This window comes from Rissa tridactyla, chromosome 14, assembly GCF_028500815.1.
Source record: "Rissa tridactyla isolate bRisTri1 chromosome 14, bRisTri1.patW.cur.20221130, whole genome shotgun sequence".
Classification (NCBI taxonomy): domain Eukaryota; kingdom Metazoa; phylum Chordata; class Aves; order Charadriiformes; family Laridae; genus Rissa; species Rissa tridactyla.
In genome coordinates, this window is record NC_071479.1 from 10,974,458 (window position 1) to 10,994,035 (window position 19,578).

The 19,578-nt window shown below is 48.7% G+C and overlaps 1 protein-coding gene across 1 annotated transcript in view; it reads right to left on the reverse strand.

The window, feature by feature from the left end:
* EHMT1 (euchromatic histone lysine methyltransferase 1) overlaps positions 1-19,449 on the reverse strand; it is a 123,525-nt gene extending 104,076 nt beyond the window's left edge. The window contains exon 1 of the mRNA XM_054220334.1: positions 19,400-19,449. Coding sequence (XP_054076309.1) covers positions 19,400-19,420 — 21 coding nt within the window. The 5' untranslated portion in view covers positions 19,421-19,449. The remainder of the gene's footprint in view (positions 1-19,399) is intronic.
* Between the last annotated feature and the right edge of the window lie 129 nt (positions 19,450-19,578).

Genomic DNA, 19,578 nt, shown 5'->3' on the forward strand with positions numbered 1-19,578 from the left:
ATGTTTTAAGCCCTACTCGTGAATCCACAAAAAAGGCAACGTGTCATGATAGTGTTAAATAAGGGCTATGTCTGCTTTTTAAAATGAACGCTCACCATAGCGACAGTCTCCATAAGGAATGATAAAACGTATGGTGACACTGGATATTTTGTTCTGTTGTCACCTAAATAGAATCACCCACAGAAAGGAAATCTCTGTTACCATGCATTAAAATAGACGCTTTGTTTTATTTATAAAGCATCCAAACTGGTTGGTTTGGATGTGTCATAGCACAGGCTGTTCATCCACCCCTCCCTGCTCCATCCTTTGGGGACTCACTGAACGATGCCAGCACTCATCCTGCCCTCGCCTCCCACTATCTCAGGTGGTGCTGAGGCTGCTCCAGCTTCTCTCTCGGAGGAAGGTTTGGAGCGAGGGTGGGATCTGCCCCTGAAAATCCCTGCAAAGAAAAATCCCAGGCTTTAGAGCAGGCAGATGCGTGAAAGCCTTGATGCAGGAGGATCATGTCCTGCACTTCCTCCTCCATTGCAGGATTACACCCAAACATGAAGTTGGGATATCAGATATGGAGTTATCCTGACCTGTCATTCCCAATTTGGAAACCAGTCATACTCCCTGAGAGTTTAGACTTTGAAGATTGACTGCTATTGATTCTTCTTCAAGCAAACAGCCCAAGCTGGCAATCAGTCAATAATAAGCAATTACTCAACAGCCTCTTATCTCCAGATGCCAGCCCAGACAGCTTGAGTCACAGAGGCAGCAGGTCAATAAATCAAAGCTGTTCTCAAATTTTAAAATATCATCATTTAAAAACCCACCCAGCCTTCAACCTGGCTGAAAAAGCAGCCAGGACAGAGAGATTCCCACAGAGGAGTATGGTGGCGTATGACTAGTTTACCGAATAGGAGATGGTATGTGACGTGGTGAAATCCACCTCTGACACTCCTCATTTGTCACGAGTAGCATGAAAGTTGCAGCTGGATGAAGATGATGAGAGAGAAAAGAGGAAGCAAAACCCTTCTCCTTCAAACAATCACTCGTAGGGAAGAAGCAGAGTGGGGCTGCCTTCCTTAAATGCTCACCGTTCCTGGCTGGCTCACTTTGACCCACCTCGCTGTTTGCTGACCTCCTCAGAAATACCAACCAAAGCGTGTTTAACAACGCCGTGGCAGCAAATTGATGGCACCTTTCTAATATCCCTGCTGTGGATATTAGAACCTCTATACCCTGTGTATACAATTAATCATTTCATCCTAGGAAATGCACTTCTTTGCTCTTTCATGGACTAAACATGATGCAAGTATGCGAGCCAAAGGCTCTTCTTGTGCATTTCACTGTGACCCCGAGGCGACGCTGTTAAGTCCAGTGGTGCCAACACAGTGCAGCAGAGGAAAATCAGCCTTGCCGAAAACTCTGTATGTCCTCAGTGCAGACTCCCTTTAAAGACTCATTGGTATGAAAAGAGAAATTTGCAGGAGACCACGCAGCTGGAATGCAAGCCTAGTGCAGTGGCAACCTTCTATCTAGTACTGCAGAAACTAGAAACTCTGGTACCTGCAGTGCTCATCCATGGGTTCTCACAACAGCCTAGAAGTACCAAAAGAACAGAGCAATACTTAATAAATAATACTGCTTCTGCTGCTAGAGGAGGTAGGTGGCCTACAGGATGCTGTATCCTCCACATCAAGTGTCAGCCACTGGCACAGAAGAAGGAGGTACACACGGTACCAACGAGCTGCAGAAGCACAGTAAATCCAAGACCCTTGGAGCCCATGATGTTTTCTGCACATGCCGCAGATGTATCAAGCTTGGGGCAGCTCCACCAATGTACTGCAGTGTGGCTGTGACCTCAGCTAGGCAGGCTGCCAGGGTCTAAACAATACTAAATACATAAGAAAGCCAAGAGAAGAAGGCAGCATGACTTAGGAAAGTATGGGGGACCAGCAACTCCCAACGAACACAGGGCATGGAGGCTTCTCGCTTCATTTGACATGATCACTAGTCCCAGGAAGGAAAATATTTGTATAATGATGACCAAATCTTGCAGACTGAGCATCTCTGATCACACTAGCTTGAAAAAAACCCAAGATTTCAAGCCTAATATCTAAACAAAAAGGGATGACCCGCTGGAAGCAGGATCAACCCCATGGCTGGTACTCACTCGTCACACTCCATTTGCCACCAAACGCAGGCATCTGAGGACGTGGTCAAAACATCCTCAGTCTTCAGCAGCTTTCAGAGGTCTGGGAAGGATGCTCAGACGAAAGGCAGCAGATAATGAGTTACCTCCATCGTACTTGCCAGTTGGGTCGGACTTCTTGTGGAGCAGCCTACTGAGGTTTTCACCTCTAGCTACAGACAGTGCACTTGGGCCTTTGTTTCATCAGTGTCTGGGACAGCAGGAAGCTGTGGGAATGTACGCCCAAGATACGAAAAGGATTTCTCCTCTTCTTACCCACAGAGCACCTACAGGTGGCTTTTGCACTGTTAGTCTAGTCTGCAACATCGTGGCAAAGCATGGAAGAGCATTCAGGAGGAACAAAGAGTGTTAACACATAATACTGTATTACTATCACCATTTATAGTAATGCCACAAAATGCCAAACCAGCTGACAGGATCCCACAAACCGCGCTGCAGAGCGGCAGCGGGCTCCTGAGTTTTGCAGCCTACCAGAATGATTTTCACGCAATACCTGCATTTTTCTGGTATGAAATATGGTGCCCTTTTCTCTCCCCCTCCAAACGTACAGCTGAATGGCATCCGGGCTGTAAGGAGAGTCCAGTGGTAGCACAGCTCTAAAGAGGAGCCTGCAAAACTGCAGGAGTTGCTGACCACTGAAATAGTTATTTATTTCCTCACAAAGGAGAGCAGCCATGCCGCCTGCTATTGCCCTGGCTTCAATGGATACACAGCCGCAGTCTAACCTGCGCTGTCGTACTCCGCAAAAGGAAAATAACCCAGCAACATTACAAACCACAAATGCAGCGGTAACACAAGACTGTTTCTCATCTTTTATGATGAAAACAACGCCAGTCACAAGACTACGAGATATCACAACCTGCCGTTCATCCTTCCCATCTCAAGGCGTGACCATTTCATACAAAAGCTGGTGGTCACCTGTTGTGCTCTGCTTCCTTCTTTCAAACCACAGCGTTGTGTTAGCACCAGGATCCCGCTGCTCTGGGTCTGACAGTGTCGCTGGAGCAGCAAATGCTAGAAACTGGGCCAGAGAACAAAAGGGCTCCACAGCCCCACCAAGGATGCCATCAAGGAGATGGCAAGAATGTAAAATGGGCCCAAGACACCTCTCTCAGAGTAGGGAAGTGCCATCTCCAACGGGCAGAATGATAATTTAGAAAGTCCATCATCTCAGGAAGAAATTACAGCAGCTCAGCCCCATGTCTCCTTCTTATCAGGAGCCCCATGACTGACCGAGGCATTGCTCCTCTTCACAATCCAGTATTTCATGCCCAGCACAAATATGCCATTGCAGTCCAAGACCTCACGGCAGGAATTAGGGGACAGAGTTCTCCGTAAAAGCAAAATAAATCCCTGCTTGCATGTCTAACAGGTTGTCTTTGCAGAAGGAGACGTGGTCAGAGTACCTCTCATTGGACAAATCCAATTTAGGTTAAATTCCAGAAGTTCACTGGGGCAGGGCAGACAAAATTAGTCTCTTAATGGGGTCTCACTGTATTCCAGGCACCTTTCAGGGCTTATCAGAGTGGCCCACATGGTTGCAATGAATATGGATGCTTTAGAAAATAATCCTCAAAGCAGACTGGTTAAGGGTCTTTCCTTTGGTCCTTCTAGCACCTTCAGCATGGAGACACCACAAAGATGTGTGCACAGTGCCCCAGTTGTAAATATGACCAACTGGAGCGTGGGGAGGGGGAGGATGGTAAACTGCAGGCTTCTGGGTGATTGCAGCCCACTGTCAAGATCCATCCGTGGTGGTTTGTGCTCCCTGCGTCATGCTGTCTGCAGCACCAGGTTCGATAGTGGAGAACTTTGCAAGAGCTCAGAAGATCCTCATACTTCACACGCACGCGGATTGGTTTTGCCCCACGCTGGTCACGAGGATCCAACTAACACTGTTTAAGGGCGTCCTTTTTCGTTTAGCCGGAACTGTCCCCCTGTGCCTGGTCTTCCTATCACCCACACCAGTGGCTTTCAACCTTCGGCCTACAAACTACACCCTTCCAGAAGGGTCTGAGAGGTACCTAAGAGAAGCCAGCCACTTGCAGTAGTCATGTTTGCTATACAGACATTTACACCCTGCTGGCATGGGATTAAAAACCACTCACACAAAGTAAGCAGAAGTAACAGAGAGGAAGTCCTGGAGGCATCTGGCTTTACGTATGAAAGTAAAAAAAAAAAATAATGTTTTTTTTTCAAAGCTTAAGCAAATGCTTTAGTGAAGCTGACAAAGAGACAAATTCTCATGGTGGCTTACAAAAATGAGCATGATGGCTAGCAAAGGCAGTACCAGCTTCAAGGAAGTAAGGCTCAAAGCCTGGCTCTGCACTTGTAACACCTACAGAGGTTACAAACCAAGCAGTGAAGAGGATGAACATTATTTCTCCACCCTCTGGATTAAAATTCAAAGGTGGAGAAGTTACAAGAGCTGCTGAGGATCACAGCACCGGGAGACCGCCTTGCTCTGGGAACAGATGGCCAAGCCCTACGCTCTCAAGCCTGCCATAACGCACGGTGAGAATCCAGACCTCAGAAAACAGAAGGATTTTACTGCAATTTAATCCAAAGGCCCTGACAGACCAAGACTGTGACTGCAACCTTCCAAACAAGTCGGGTATGAATGCTCAGATGCCTCCTAGTGAGCCTCCTCACAACTCTGGGAGAATCATTGCCTCCTCCACGCTCTGAGCCTTCCTGTTTTGCTCACCAACATACCTTTCACACGGCATGCAAAACAAACGAGCAGTGGGATGTGGTCCAACCTCACCTCCACTGGCATCAACATCCCAGCTTTTCATTTGTATGTTTCCAAAATAGCTCATTCCCCATTTGACCCATTTAAAAAAAAAAAAAAAAAAAAAAGAAAACCCCAAACACAGGGGAATACAAACACATAGAATGACAAACACTGAAATAATATAATGTTAAAAAAAGTAAATTAATTCAAGGACCTGATTGCTGGTCTATCCACAACTTTTGCATCTTTTTAGCTATCCCTGGTAGAGGCATCCTTTATAGCATGATAGTTCTGTTGAGACAATTCAAATCATATTCAAAGTTATACCAACATAAACACACTTCTATCAACATGACTTGGGCCAACACACTTGCATGACGTGCAGCACGGCCACATTTACACCAGCATAAATGTGCTTATACTGACATGGCTAAGCCCTGTGTCTTCACACGAATTAGCTACGCCAATACAAAGTGCTAACTGTAACTATATGCTAATTGGGATTTGTAGAGGTTCAGTCTGTATATGCTAAGAGCTGTATGTAAATGAGCTCTCACAGGATAGTCTTAATTAATAGTCATAGCTTTCAACACGCAAAGGAACTGCCATGATCATCCTGTCAACGGTTATTTCTACAAATCCAATGAATGGCTCATGGCTGAAAACCTGCAGCTGCTGTCTAAAAGACCTCACCATCATCTCCCGCTCCTGGCTTCTCTGCTCTGCTGAGGGCTGCAGCAGCCCCTAGCCAGGAGGGAGGGCTTCATGCCATGGAAGTAGCTTCCTTCACTCAGGAGGGCTTATTTTGCCAGCAAAACTGCATCCACACTCAACCAGTACAAGACACCTGCACAGCCTTCCCAAGGAAGCATTCCGAGATGGAGGCACGGCTCACACCTACCCACACATCTAGGGCTTAGACCTGCAACCCTACATCCACGGCGCAGCCAGCATCCGAGCCATTATGTCACCGATGAACCGCTCTCCCTGTAACGCTGAATATTAGGGCATATTAGTAATTATTACTCAGATGTGTAAACGTTCGCAAGATCAAAACCTACCTGTCTAGCCGCACTATGTAATTACAGAGCGGAGCACTCGTCAGCACGCAGTTGTGCTCCTCTGCTGTCTGATGTGGATCTACAACATACCATTACAAGAGGCTCCATGGGCTCATTCCCATGTCCAGCTGCTTTCATATAAATAACCTATGCCACGGGCAGAGCACTTGGCACACTCATGGGGGGCTGTCGGGACAGGATGGGGGTTTTGTGTGACTTTGGGCACCTCATCCCTGGAGAAGCTGATGCTGTCACATAAGCAACTCGTAGGATCTATTAGAAAAGAGAGAGATTTTAACTAGTCCTCCCATATGCTGCCCAGCCCAGCAGGCAGCGACGCCGCGATACAGCATACAGCATTCTCAGGTCAAGAGGGACAGCCCTGCTTAATGCCACAGTGCAGCTGGTGAGTTAAGGGGAGGAGACACATCACCAAGATAATGGCAGCGTCTGCATGAAGATTAGCTCTACAACTAACCCTGGGGAAACAGCCCCTGAATTCACATGGAGAATAACAAAAATTTTGATTCAAGTTTTCCTGTAGAAAGAAACAGGGAAATGACTGTATTCCTGGAAATTCATTTGCAGAGGTGGCCTATGGCTAACAATCCCCAGACAGCAATGATGAAGGATCAGTATGCTGAGACACGCGGGGCTGAAAACCCAAAGGACAGGTAATGTCATCTCTCCTCCTTCCTCTGCTCCTCGGGTGATGCAACACACAGAGATATTTACAGTTAACAGAAACCATCGCCTACATTGGCCAAACCTTCCCAAAGCTCTGACAATGGAGCAAAAAACCAATACTGGTTGATTTGCCTTCCATGCAGTGTAACTTCTAGTACTCGATATAACACGCTCCTTCCCGCTTTTGTGCCCAGAGCCAAACGAAGTGGATCTGCTGGAGAGTGAGGTTTAAGTAGGATTTAAGATATGCCTTGAATTCCTGATGGCGATCCACGAAGGAGTGGATCCTACTCAGGCTGAGCAAGGGACTGTAAGCACATGGTTTTGTCATGCATAGAATAAAAGAAAGCGTTGTGAATTCATGCCAAAATATTAAGGGCTTTTTCTCCTTCAAAAAAACCAAAAAAAAACCGGCTGAATCAACCAACAGAGCGTAGCTTTTCCCAGTGCTTTTCGCAAGGTCAGAGGCAGCCGCAGTTAGACTGTGGCCGGGAGGAACCTGCACCAGGCGCTCCCGGGCTGCCTGGCCGAGACACAGCCCACAGCAGAGGATGCTCCTAGGGGGCTCCAGCCCTCTCAGCCCCCTCTCTGCTCTCCCCCACTTACCTGCACTGCAAAACTAGGCCTCAACCTCCAGCTGCAATGGCCACACTCTTGCAAAACCACATAAAAAAATCCAGATGTAAACAAACAAATGGGAGAGTTCACCAAAGTGACACTTTTCTACCCAACGTTTTGCTTTAGAAAAGTCAGTGACAGGTTGTCAAAGCACATTTGTTTATTAAAAGTGGATCTTTCCTAGCAAGGGGCACAGAATGACCGTACAGTAGATGCCATAATTACATAGGTTTGTTAATAATTGCATAGGCTGGAACAGGATACATTAGCCTAATTTAAGCATGGAATAAGAGAACATGTGAAAGATTACAGATCAGATTTTCAAGATAAAGTCCAATGTTGCTATCAGGAAGAAGAGGCGCTGGGCATTTGGAGTCATACTGTCTTTGATCACAAATAGTTCAGATGTTACAAAGCGCTTCTAGAAGTTTCCTATTTCTTTTAATCAGATCCACGCATGTTCTCAAGGACTGAAGCCAGGAACTAGAGAACATAAATCAGAGCATATAAAAGAGCGAACATTTTGACTTAGGTAACTTGCCATCTCTTACCCAGTGAAGATAACCTGTACCTTTAAAAATTAACATTCTACATTTCTACACTACTTCCAGTTAAAGGCTTCTAACAAGTCAAGCCTTATAACTTTGTAAAAATATTTCCTCAATTTTACAGATGGAAAAAGCATCACAGGGAACAAAACATCAACCAACCTGTCCCAGGGACAAAGCGAGCAGCACAGGCTGCAGAACCCAGCCACCGTGTTCAACCAGGATGCTCAGGGGAGGGAGCCTCTGCTCATCCTGGGGGACGCGACTGGCACAAAAGGGACCGAGGGACATGTTCGGATGAAGAGACCACCCAGCAGACCTCACAGGAGAGCAACCCATACAGATGCACGCACCTAATCTCATCAGACTCAAGGGACTTCCAAACACACAGATCCCAAACTGATGTGAAATAGCAAATTCGGAGACGGCAGCGCAGCCTCTCCCCTGCGCATACGCTGGCAGCGCACGGCTGCACCGTTACGGCACGCAGGCTGCTGACAGCAAGGCCACCGCATTCGCGGTAGACAAAGCACCACAATGGCGGTGCCAGGCCAATTAGCAGAATTTCAATTCATTGGCATTTAACAAGACTACAAGTCGTCTTGGGCCCAGCGGCTTTTCAGCAGGGGAAAATTCTAAATTTCATAATCAGACTCCGCCAACCAGCCTTGCTTGGACAGTACTTTCAATTCTTTTGTTTAAATTGCTGACTGCCCCACTGCTCGGGTACACTGCAAGCAAGCCGCTCTCACTGAAGCTGATGGCAAGGCCCTCCCCCTTCCCTGTGTTTTTGGATCAGGTCCCAAGACTCTTTTTAATGTAATACTCTACTTTAGTCTATGTAATCTTCTGCCTTATGGAGGGTCAATGTTGCAAACTCTCCTTGCACTTAAGTCCTATTATCTGTCTGCACTAATTCTGCATACAGGGCATTTATAGGTCCTTAGCTCTCTGTTCATAGAGCTCCACATTCAGCAGCCCCAGTCAGCCATGAAGCCGGGCCTCGGCTAAGTAAGAGGGGAAAAAAAGAAAACAAAACCCAGAGATTTACCTTGCTTCAATATTCAGCCGCACAGTCAGTTTTTCCAGTACTCTCATTTTGCACATGGCACAACACACACTTCAGACACTCTGGGAAACAAGCAGGTTATGTTCTGTGCTTGCAAAGCAGCACCATCTATACTTACAGGGCAATAAAAATTAGCTTAATTAATAATACATCAGCAAGAAAATGTTAATGAGCACCCAGCAGGGAAAAGGACTGCTGTCTAATCTCCTTGTGTGGATTCCTTGCTTTGGCAGCAATCAGCAACTGCATCAGCATTACCATCCCAGTGCAAGCGGAGATATCTGACTCATCAGGGAACGCGCGCAGGAACCACAGGGCCTCGTGTCACCATTTACATTTCTCTTTAAAAGCACACACTGTTGCATCAGGAGCAGCTCTTGGCAGCTCCACGCCAACTTCCACTTGTGGAGCTTTTGGTCATTTAAAGAAGAATTTAGAATATCCCTGGGCATCCAGTGTATAAATACACATAGATGGGTGCCTCCTGCAATTGGCTCTTCGGCCACAGCTGCAAAATATGCGTCTCTGCATCGGCTTCAAGCTGCAGACACAACCGTGCTGCTGGGTCACAAGCACGTTGGGGGGGAACCATATCAAACCTCCCTATTCCTGGGAGCTCACCGAGAATATCTGAGCCCTTTCCTTGGGACTCGCCTGCCCTCGCTGAGCAAAGACTCAAACTGCTGAGCTGCCAGCTGCCTCGGTTAGGTGCATTTCAAGGCAGATAATGGAAATCCCCTCTCCCAGCTGTTTTTCCTCCATGCTGCCTCCCCCCTTGTCCCAGGAGGCTGTTTTGGCAGAAGCCAGCACCCCACGGGTAAGAGCCCGGGGCTGGCAGCTGCCAGCGCAGCCCCGCCACCGGCACGCATCCACACTGGCACTCGGCCGCAGCGCATGTTCGTCAAGGGCTTGTGCCGCATGGGGAGGTGGTTTCCCGCAGCCAATGGAGGAGCTGCCGTTCCTGCCTTTCATCAGAAGCGTGGCTGGAAACAAAGGCCCCGGTGAAGAAAGGCAAGTTGGCTGGTAAAACTTCCGAGCACGAGCCAAGCCTCAGACCTGACAAATCACCCTCATTCCTCATCACCTCCTGACCTTCTCCTCCGCGGCCAGGCTGCCTCCAGGATCACACCGGGACCTGTATTTAAGCCCGCACGCTGGCTGGCGGCGAGGAGGATCTTTGTGTCGCGTGTCATTGCTGATGGCAACCTCGAGCCACGACTCCAGGACAAACAACAATATAACATGCATCTCGTAATTGCATAAAGCACCAGCATTTGCATCCGCAGCGGTAGGTAAAAAATTAGTCTACTGTCACATAGGGGCAGAAGATAAATTACGTCTATAAAACAGCTTCCATGAGGATAGTCTAGAGGTGTGGATTTGAGAAGACATCAAACCAATCAGTTTTTAATAAAAGCCAGAAATTAAGACCAATGTGCTATCAACATGGAGCTGCATGAGAAAAGGTGCTAAACTTTAGAAACGCAAGAGCGTAAGCATATCACCAGCACGAAGGGTATTTTCAATAGGGAAGGAGAATATAAAACTCACAGACGAAGAAATCCCCAAAATGTGGGAGTTCGGCAGGGAGTACACCGTTTGTGACAAACACCTGGTCTAAATCTTAAAAAAAGATGGGAAATACAACTTTGTAGCGACTAGAAAACGAAGTGGAAATAACCAGGGCAGAATACGATCCCCCCTCGCTGGCCTTTTCAAAGGATGCAAGCCGGAGGCTGTGCTAACCTCTCCCCACGGCAATTCTCAGAAGTCAAATCAGACGAGTCTTCAGCAAATGTGCTCAGTAGCAGTTTGTTTGCTCACTGGTGGCGTCTCCCTCGTACAGGGGGATGTTGATTAAAAGCCAGCATGGCTCCTCACCTCCCCTCTCCACGCACACTCTGAAAGCTACAGGATCTGGCACTACTGCAAAAGTGAATATTACATCTCATCTGAAGGCCATCTTTAAAGGCACATTTGTTGTTTCTCCTCAAAGCGTGGCAAAAAAGATTAAATATTCCAGATGTCATCTCCAAGTCCCATAGGACACTTGCTTATAAACAATCATCTGTGCATATTAAGGAGGTATTAAATCACCAATCTGAAACAACGCATCCTAGCAATACTAAAAAATACCTTCCTGATCCAAAGAACAAAAGGATTTCTAATGTATGGAACTCACCGATCTTTAACATTTAAAACAGAGTTGGAAAAAGCTATTACAAACAAGTTTGCAATTAAAAAACACCTAATGTCTTGGTCACCAGTTCAGCAGTGGTGCTTTTTGCAAAGCCTTCTGGGTGTTGATTTAATCTATCAAATATTAATAATGCTCCTCAATTAATAAAATATTTAGACTCATGCTTTACGTTATCATCTGGAGGTTTATGTTCAAACTTGCAGGCCAACAAGATACTAGATGGAATCATAAAAACCAGCTCACAGCCTGATTGTTAATGCTTTCATCTCCCGAATACTGATAACCCTCTTCTTTACACTGATAAAACCACATTTGACAGGGTGTAAATTTGCTACCTAGCCCCTGGGACATAAGAAATGCATCAAAAAACTGAAGTTAACTTCTCAGGTCCTAAAAACGCAAGTGACTTAAAGGGCCATCTCCTATTTAGCACCTGATGAGCACCTCAGGTGTTGCCTCTCCAGCCCCCAAATCCCTGACGCGGCCATGGCTGGCGATGCGCAGGGCGTGTGGAGCCGCAGGAGCTGCGCAGCACTGCCAGCCTGCAGCGCCGTCCCACAAACCCCTTCCCTCCTGCCGAAAGCAAAACTCACCAGGAATGAACTCCAGTCAAGGGCAGCATAAAAACGTGCCTTGGGTAACACCGCAGGAACCGAGACAATCAGGAGAGGATAAATTAAACTACAGGGAAGAAATAGTAAAAAATACATATGGTTTCGCTGCCCAGCTGCTCACACCTGGGCTGAGCTAATGCACCATCAAAAACTCCAGTCAGTTTGGAGGTAGGGCACGGCTTTGAAGTCAAAGGCCTTTGGGCATTTGCATTCACTAGACACACGGCCGAATGTCACGTCTCAATAACTACCTCCTGACACTGCAACAGGCATACTTTCAATTCCCAAATCAACAGCTGGATGAAACATGTAATTTTGAAACCCATTAATCCTTTCTAAGTTTTCCACCATGTGCACGTTTAATTTCCCACTTCTTGAAACAATATTATGATTTTTGAGAGAACCTAAGTATAGCTTCTGAATGCTCTGGGTCAGCAGTATGAAACATCCCCAATTACCACTGAAGTTGGATAAAACATTTGGGTAATTTGCCTTCTGGCTTTGAGCCTCTGGGAGAAATTACCTATTAAAACTTCCTCTGAAACTGCAAGGACTAGAAATGTGTGGCTGGAGATGAAGAAGGTAGCTGAGATTCTCAAGAATCCAGGAGCTCAGGCTTAAAAAGGAAAAGAAGGAGGGGGAAAAAAAAATAAAATGTATTTCACTGCACTCAGGGCTGTATTCAAACGCATCAGCAGGTCATGGCCAATAAATAGCCCTGGGGAGACCAGGCTTCCCTTTTGACAGTTAACGTGCTAAAATATATCTGTCCACATCTACACTTGAGTTCTAAAATTAATCAAAAATCTGAAGTAGGACTCTGAACAACACATAGACTTTTCCTCTTAACTTAACCAAGGCCAAAGCACGGCGCATTTCAGTTCAGACACCTGCACTGCAATTCTCTCTCCATGGAGGTGCCCGTGCTCTCGTGCTGTGCTCCCTTGGGCTCTACAGATGACTCAAGCGGTCAGGTTCATCCTGGCTGTCCTCCATCCTCAGAAGGAATAAGCACCATGTTCCTCCTCTTTTTAGCAATGAGACAGGCACAAGAAGGCATGTTTTTCTGCAGCATCACAAGCCTCCTGGACTTGGCTCAAGCACTTTGTCCCAAATCCCAGGTAACAGGCCTGCTGTGTAGTCTTTGGGCACCACTATTATCTCCACCTACCTCAATTTGCTCAGCTCCCCAGTTCTCTGCTGTTGGTTCTGAATGCTGTAGCCACGGCAAGCTCAAAACCATCTCCTGGGTCATGGACTGGCCTAGCTGACCCAAGAAGCTATAATTGCTTTGGTTATTTTTATCCCTGTTTGCATAATTTTACATTTCCCTGTAACAAACGGGGTAAGTCACTTACCTGGCTTTATTTTGAGTTTATCCATGTCAGCCTGGTTATCTTGCTCTGTATTTACTTCCTCCCCAGCTGCGCCACCTGCACATCTCCTCCCTCTCCCGTGTGCTGTCTCTGCAGGATGATTAGCCGTATGCAAACAGAAGTGGACCTGAATTTTCTGCTCTGCCAGTCCATCCCACTCACTGTCTCCCTGTCCTAAACTGACACCACTCACCACTGCCTCCGAGAGCTCTCCCTTGAGAAGGGGATATGACACTGAAAAGGATGGATTTAATATTTAATAGCTCACCTCCACCCCCAAGTCAGGCCCTTGCACACACGAGCAGCTCAACCCTACACTGCGTCGGCTCACCTTGCTCAGCAGCTGTCTGCAGTTAATGTCAGGCAGCGTGTTTGAGCGGTGACTCCTCCGTGAAGCCAAAGTATCTTAAACGTAAACTCAGGCAAAACGAGCTGGTATGGAGGCAAGACAATGGCAGGGATCAGGCTGGGCATTATGGAAACAGGAATCCTCCTGGAAGAACATTTCCTACTTGAAAAGAGGATATGCTGGGTGTCCTTGATACTTTGCCTATGCTAGAAATTTTTAATTAAAAGCAGGAAAGCCTTTCTATTTTAGACGCAGCAATACCAGCATCAAGCGCTTTTATAAGTACAGTTTATTCTGGGTTTATATGCATTTCACAGAGCTTGGCAGCCAAGCGAAGTCAGCAGGGCTACAGCAAACTTCCACTCCCTGTTGGATTTACTTTACCACTTCACCCAGCCACCAGCCATCAACAACTGCCTGCCCACACACTGAGGGAGGATGGACTCACACAACTTCTCCCTGATCCGCCTGAGACACAGACGGCAAGGTGAGCCTTTCACCACTGACCTTTGGCTCCCACGACAGTCAAGGAGGGGAAAACCTCCAGCAAAATTTGTCTTGAAGCACTCAAATGGACCCCTTGAACCTCTCAGTCCTGCACAACATGTAACCCTCTTTCACCTCCTCCTTTTCAGAGGCCCATTGACCCAAACCACAGGCACCAGCTGTGCTCTGCTCCAAGTACTTTGCCAGGGAAAAGCAAGAGGAGCATGGCCTGCTGTCATCCCCTCCACAGCTTCTGGAGAAGAGAGGCCACGCAGGCGGCATTGCCCCGGCTTCAGGAGGGGAACAGACAGATCACAAAATGCTAGACAAGCTGATAAAAAGCAAGGCTCCAGACTAGCGTTTCAGATCAGTGGCAACACAACAGTATCAGTCCCTCATCATTTCGATATCAGCTGCTCTCCTGCACATTGGGAAGTGTGATACCCCAGGGTACCGACCGGTACATTGCTCCCTGCTAGCGGCAATGAACCGCGAAGGGATGCTGATGCCTCCATCAGCTGGCACAGCTGCTTGCAAGGTGAGCGTCCGTCCAGCTCTCCCTGCCAGCACAGCTCGAGTCAGTTCCCTCCGCGGAGGAGCTGTTTGTTTGTTTGTTTTTCTTCTTGTTGTTGGGGTTTTTGCTGGTAATTGCATCTCTACCCGGACTTCTGCTGACACAGCTATGGTGGAAGAGAGAGCAATTTCTTTGCATTTGTGGACAGATAACTTAAGTCGGCAAAACTTCTCAAATGTAGACCAAGCCTCTGCTTTGGGAAGCAAAAAAATAAGCTACCCTGGTCTAAAATCACCTCTAAACTAATACAGCTACATCCACAGCAAGGACTTTTATTAGTGTGACTATTTCAGGAAGGAAAAATGAAAAAATCATCCTTGCCAGTCAGCATAATTATATTGGAAGAGCTTTTTTTAAAGTATAAACCAGGCCTTTGATTCTGCCTTGACTGACAAAACGTTCTTCAGATGCTTTTTCTTTTCAGCCATGTTAGCTTACCACAACTGAAGGGCACTTTTAAGGCTTTCTTAAATCTTCAGAAGTCATATTTGCCCATTCTGTTACTATTCAAAGTTTGTCTACATGGAAGAAATGGACAAGTTCCCAAACAGCCTTCGCTAGCCCATGGCTTTGTTCAGCATGTGAGAATGCACGTTAGGAAAGTAAATGTCAGCATCCATTTGACACGGGGTAAAATTCTGTCATGGACACCACAGTGTGTAATTTTACCATGTTAATAAAGTAACCCTTGTGCGAAAGCCCCTAACTGATACAGTTATAAACTCTCGTTACTAGGTGTTCAGTATCAGAGAAGGGAGAAAAATCTCCTTTCTTCATACAAAGACACAGCTAAAATGTTGCAAACTATGTTAAGGCTGGTACCCCAGAAGAAATCTCACACAACAACTGGAAACACACATCTTTTTCCTGTGTTCATGTCAAAGTAGTATCAACATCGCTTACTGCACTAAGGAGACTAAGGAAAACAGTTGTCCTGCAGCCATCAAAACATGCAGGCTTCCAGACAGCTCACAAAGGAGGAAAGATGATGGGGTTTAAAATGCACCAAGTTTTCCAGATGCAGCTTCCTGAAACAGACTCCGTATTAAAAGCAACGGCCCTGGGAAAGCAAAGCCCTCTCCTCACTTGCGATAGCAGCTGGCAGGAGTAAATGAGAGAGGAGGAAGGGCAGGGCAGGCCTGAAAGAAGCACTGGATTTCACGTCACCTGCAAAACAGAAAGTGGGAAACTGAAGAAATCATCTACACACTCACGGCTCAAAGGCACTGCTCATTAGGTCCTGGCTTTTCCTATTATCACTCCTGCACTCGGTGGCCTATTACGGCAACCTCCTTCCAGCCAGGGACCCGTGAATAGGAAGTGCTTTGACATGAGTGAATGTTGCCCCTTAATCCAGTAGGGAGTTCATTGAACAGGCGGAGGGGCTGCCTACAGAGCTCCCAGCACCAGCTGGCGGAGGGGATGAGAGCAAGGATCAAAGCTAGGGCAAAGCCTCAGCACCGCGAGCCTGATTTGCGAAACCGCTCAGCCTGTTGAGTCCTCGCCTTTAAAAACGCGGGGAGCTGCTGGGTGCTGAACTCGTCGGAGATGCAGCCTCAGCTGAGGGTGCTGAGCAGTGGGGAAATCTGTCCTCTATGTGGCTTGCACGCCATCTCTTCACTTTAAAGATCAAAGCTGCATCTCCAGAAAAAAGATGTTACAGATCAGAACAGATAGGAGGAAAAAAAAAAATGATGAAAAATGCAGTGTGACTTCTGAAGAGAACCACTTCATTCAAAGCCACACACACACCTTACTTCCTGCTTAGCATGCAGGCACCAGCCTTCCCGAGGTTAGCACGAGCCTGAGGAAAAACATCATGGCTTGAAACCTCCCTTTTCAAGCTCACACCAAACGATCATTTTAGGAAACACAGAAACACAAGGTCAGCTGATTCTCTTCACTAAACTGATGCAAACTGGAGTAGCAGCATCAAATTCAATGAACCTGCACTATCATAAAACTGGCTGAGTAAGACAAACTCAATTCCTTAAACTTTAATCTTTAGCACTGCATTCACAGTACGTCTGAAATACCTAAAAGCCGCAAACCAGGCTGGATATAAGACACCTGCTAAAGAAAACCAACAGCAAAACCAGGCTTCTCTGCAGCAATGGGGTTATGGCACTTAATGGCTACTTACCCGGCAGCTCAACCACTTCCCAAAGCACGGAGATTGCTCGGGGCAGCCATAGGAGAATACCCACCAAAGTTTACAGCTCAGAACTCAGGAAGAACTTAGTGTTCAGAGAGATTCTCCCTCACTCGCCAACACACAGATTTGGCAAGAAGCTATTCTATACTGGAAGCTTTTAGTCTTGAGTTAACTGACTGCCAACAACTTTGTCTGTAGAGGTGGTGTGGACACTCCCTGGAGACACACAGACAGCCCTCTTCCAGCCCGCAGGCTCCCACCCTGCTCTTTGCTCAGAGCAAATATCTCCTCCCAGGAACACACCTCTGCACCTCTCTTGACCAAGGGAAATAATCCCTCATTTCTGCTCCATCTTGCACATGGCAGAACACCACGGTTGTGGGTGTTAGTCCTCGCTCTACCCTACAAGCACTGGGGAAGCAAAGAGCATCTCCTCCCCTCTCTAAATTCCAGCCTGATTTATGCCAACTTCCTCCCCTCTGGCCTCAGAGGGGTATAAGCAAAGGCAGATCTGGCCTCAGATTTGACTGAGTTTATGGGGGAGGGGAGGAATTAAACTCCAAATGAGTCACCGTTCCCTCCCCATAATCCACAGCAACATCTGTGGATATTAAGCCTGACTCTAAGAGCAATGTTTCTTAATGCTCTACATACAGAGCAGACCCAGCCAGGACTCCTGGGAGATGCTTCCCAAAATAAAAAGCGTGCATCTGTAGTGTTGAGACTGACCTGGGCCTTGAGAGCTGATGAGTTAAGAGCCAACTCCTGCCCCCGTTACAGCCAAGCCATCCTCCTGAAAGCAATCACACCCAGGAAGCCGAAGGCAAAACCAGACCATGGAGTCACAGAAGCACCTGAGGGCTGATTGCTCTATCACAGGGCAAGATTAACACCTGATCCTCTTCAAAAGCACAAAGGGCGGACAGCAGGATCAGGCCTCGAGATGCAGTTGTGATGAAACAGAAGGCATAAGGAAAGCCTTAGACAAAACTCAATGCTGAAGATGATGGGAATCTTGTCTGGGTAATAAATTCAAGCTGTCTTTGCAGTGCTTCGCAAAGAACTGCTGTTGCCAGCTGCGTGACCGTGCTACAGACTTTATCCCACACAGGGCAGAAGTTCCCTGCTGCAGCACAGCCTCTGAGTGCGGTGTTTCAGAGAGAAGCTGTAGCACCCCCCATCACACCTGAACGGCGAGGTGTGACCCAGCCGCCGGGAGATGCCGATCCGTAACTGCATCTGGCTACAGTTCCAGAGCATCCACTCACCTCCAGCTCTTACTTAGTTCATATAGAAATGTACACCTGTGTTATCTCGTTGCTCTCTTTGTGCCTGTGAAGGCTCAGCAGCCAGCACGCTGCATTCCAGTGTTTACCTGAGGGCAAAAAGACTTACAAAAAGAGTTCATATTCTCTTAACAAAAGCAGGGAAGAAGTTTCAGTCTGGCATAAAGAAACACGGCAAGCGCAATAAGTGTTCAGCACTGTGTGCCACTCGCATAATTGTATGGGGCGGTTGAGCTGTGTGCTGTACTCTTTGGAGACATTTACAGATCTGGCTAATTACGGCTAATTGTCATTATATGGCAAACTTCATATTCTTTGGGGATTTTGGGTGCGATTCCAGTATTTCCTCAAGCCTCGCACTCGGGGCCTTTCAAACCACTCTCCCGCTAAGGGGAACAGAGCTGCGTGGAGGAGGCCAGTCCCTCGCACTCCCGAGGGGCTGCTGCTGCCCCTCCGGGGCTCGCCGCAGCCTTCCCCCCTCGCTCCTTCAACCGAGGACACCCTTGCGGCCTGCCCGATGCCCAGGGCCGGCGTCCAGGCCCCCTTCAGCAGGCAGCACCGAGGGAAGGCCAGAGGAGAGGCAACCCAGGGGAACCGGGCTGCTGTCCCGGGCCGCCCACCCTCTGAGGAAACTCGGAGTTTTCTGAAGAAAAAATTAAGAGTTTTCTGAGGCAAAACTCAATCTTCTGAGGAAAAGCTCAAGAGTTTTCTTCTCAAAAGCGACTTGGCCCCGCCTCGGCCCCTCTTCCCTCGAAAGCCGGAGGCTGCGGCCGCCGGCACGGCCCGCCTGACCGACGCTTCCCGCCCGCGGGGCCTCCGAGGGCAGTGCGGAGGACTCCGGGCCCCGCCGCGGGGCCGAGCTGCCCGCTGCTGCCGGTGCGCCGGGCCGGGGCCGGGGGCGGGCCGGGGGCCGGGCCGGGCCGGGGCCGCCCCGCCGCCGCGGCGGGGGCCCAGGGCCCTGCATGCCTCATGCCTGCCCCCGCGCGGGCGCCTGCCCGCCGCCCGGGACCCTGCATGGCTCATAGCGGCGGCCCGCCCGCCGCCGCCGCGCCCGGCCGGCCCTGGACTCTGGATGGAGCCGCGCCAGCGCCGCCCGCCGCCCCGCCGCATGGGGGGCCCCGGAACATGGATGTCCCCCCCCGCCTCCACCACACGCACTCGCTCCCATTGGGGGGGAACCCCGGAACCTGTATGGCCCATACCACTGACTCACCGTGGAGGGGTGTTACTTATACAGAGTCCCGGGCCCCCCTACACACAATGGCAGCAGCTCCCACATTCTTCCCCTCAGAGGAGTTGGACTGAACCATGGGGCGGCGGGGGCACGGCCCCCCTCCCGGCCTCCGACAGAACCCGCCTGGCCCTGGGCGATACCACTCCACGCTCCCCCATCTTCCTTCCCCCCGCCCGGGCAGATGGACGCCGCCGCTCTCACTCACCTCGGCATCCACTGTGGCCATGGCCGGAGCCCCGGAGCGTAGCCCCGCCCCCTCGGCGGCTCCTCACGCCTTGGCTCCGCCCCTTTCTCCTCATTCTTCTCAATGGAGACGCTCCGCCGGCCACCGCGCATGCGCGACGCAGCATGGCGGCCCCCGCGTGGGGCTCCTGCCGCCGTACG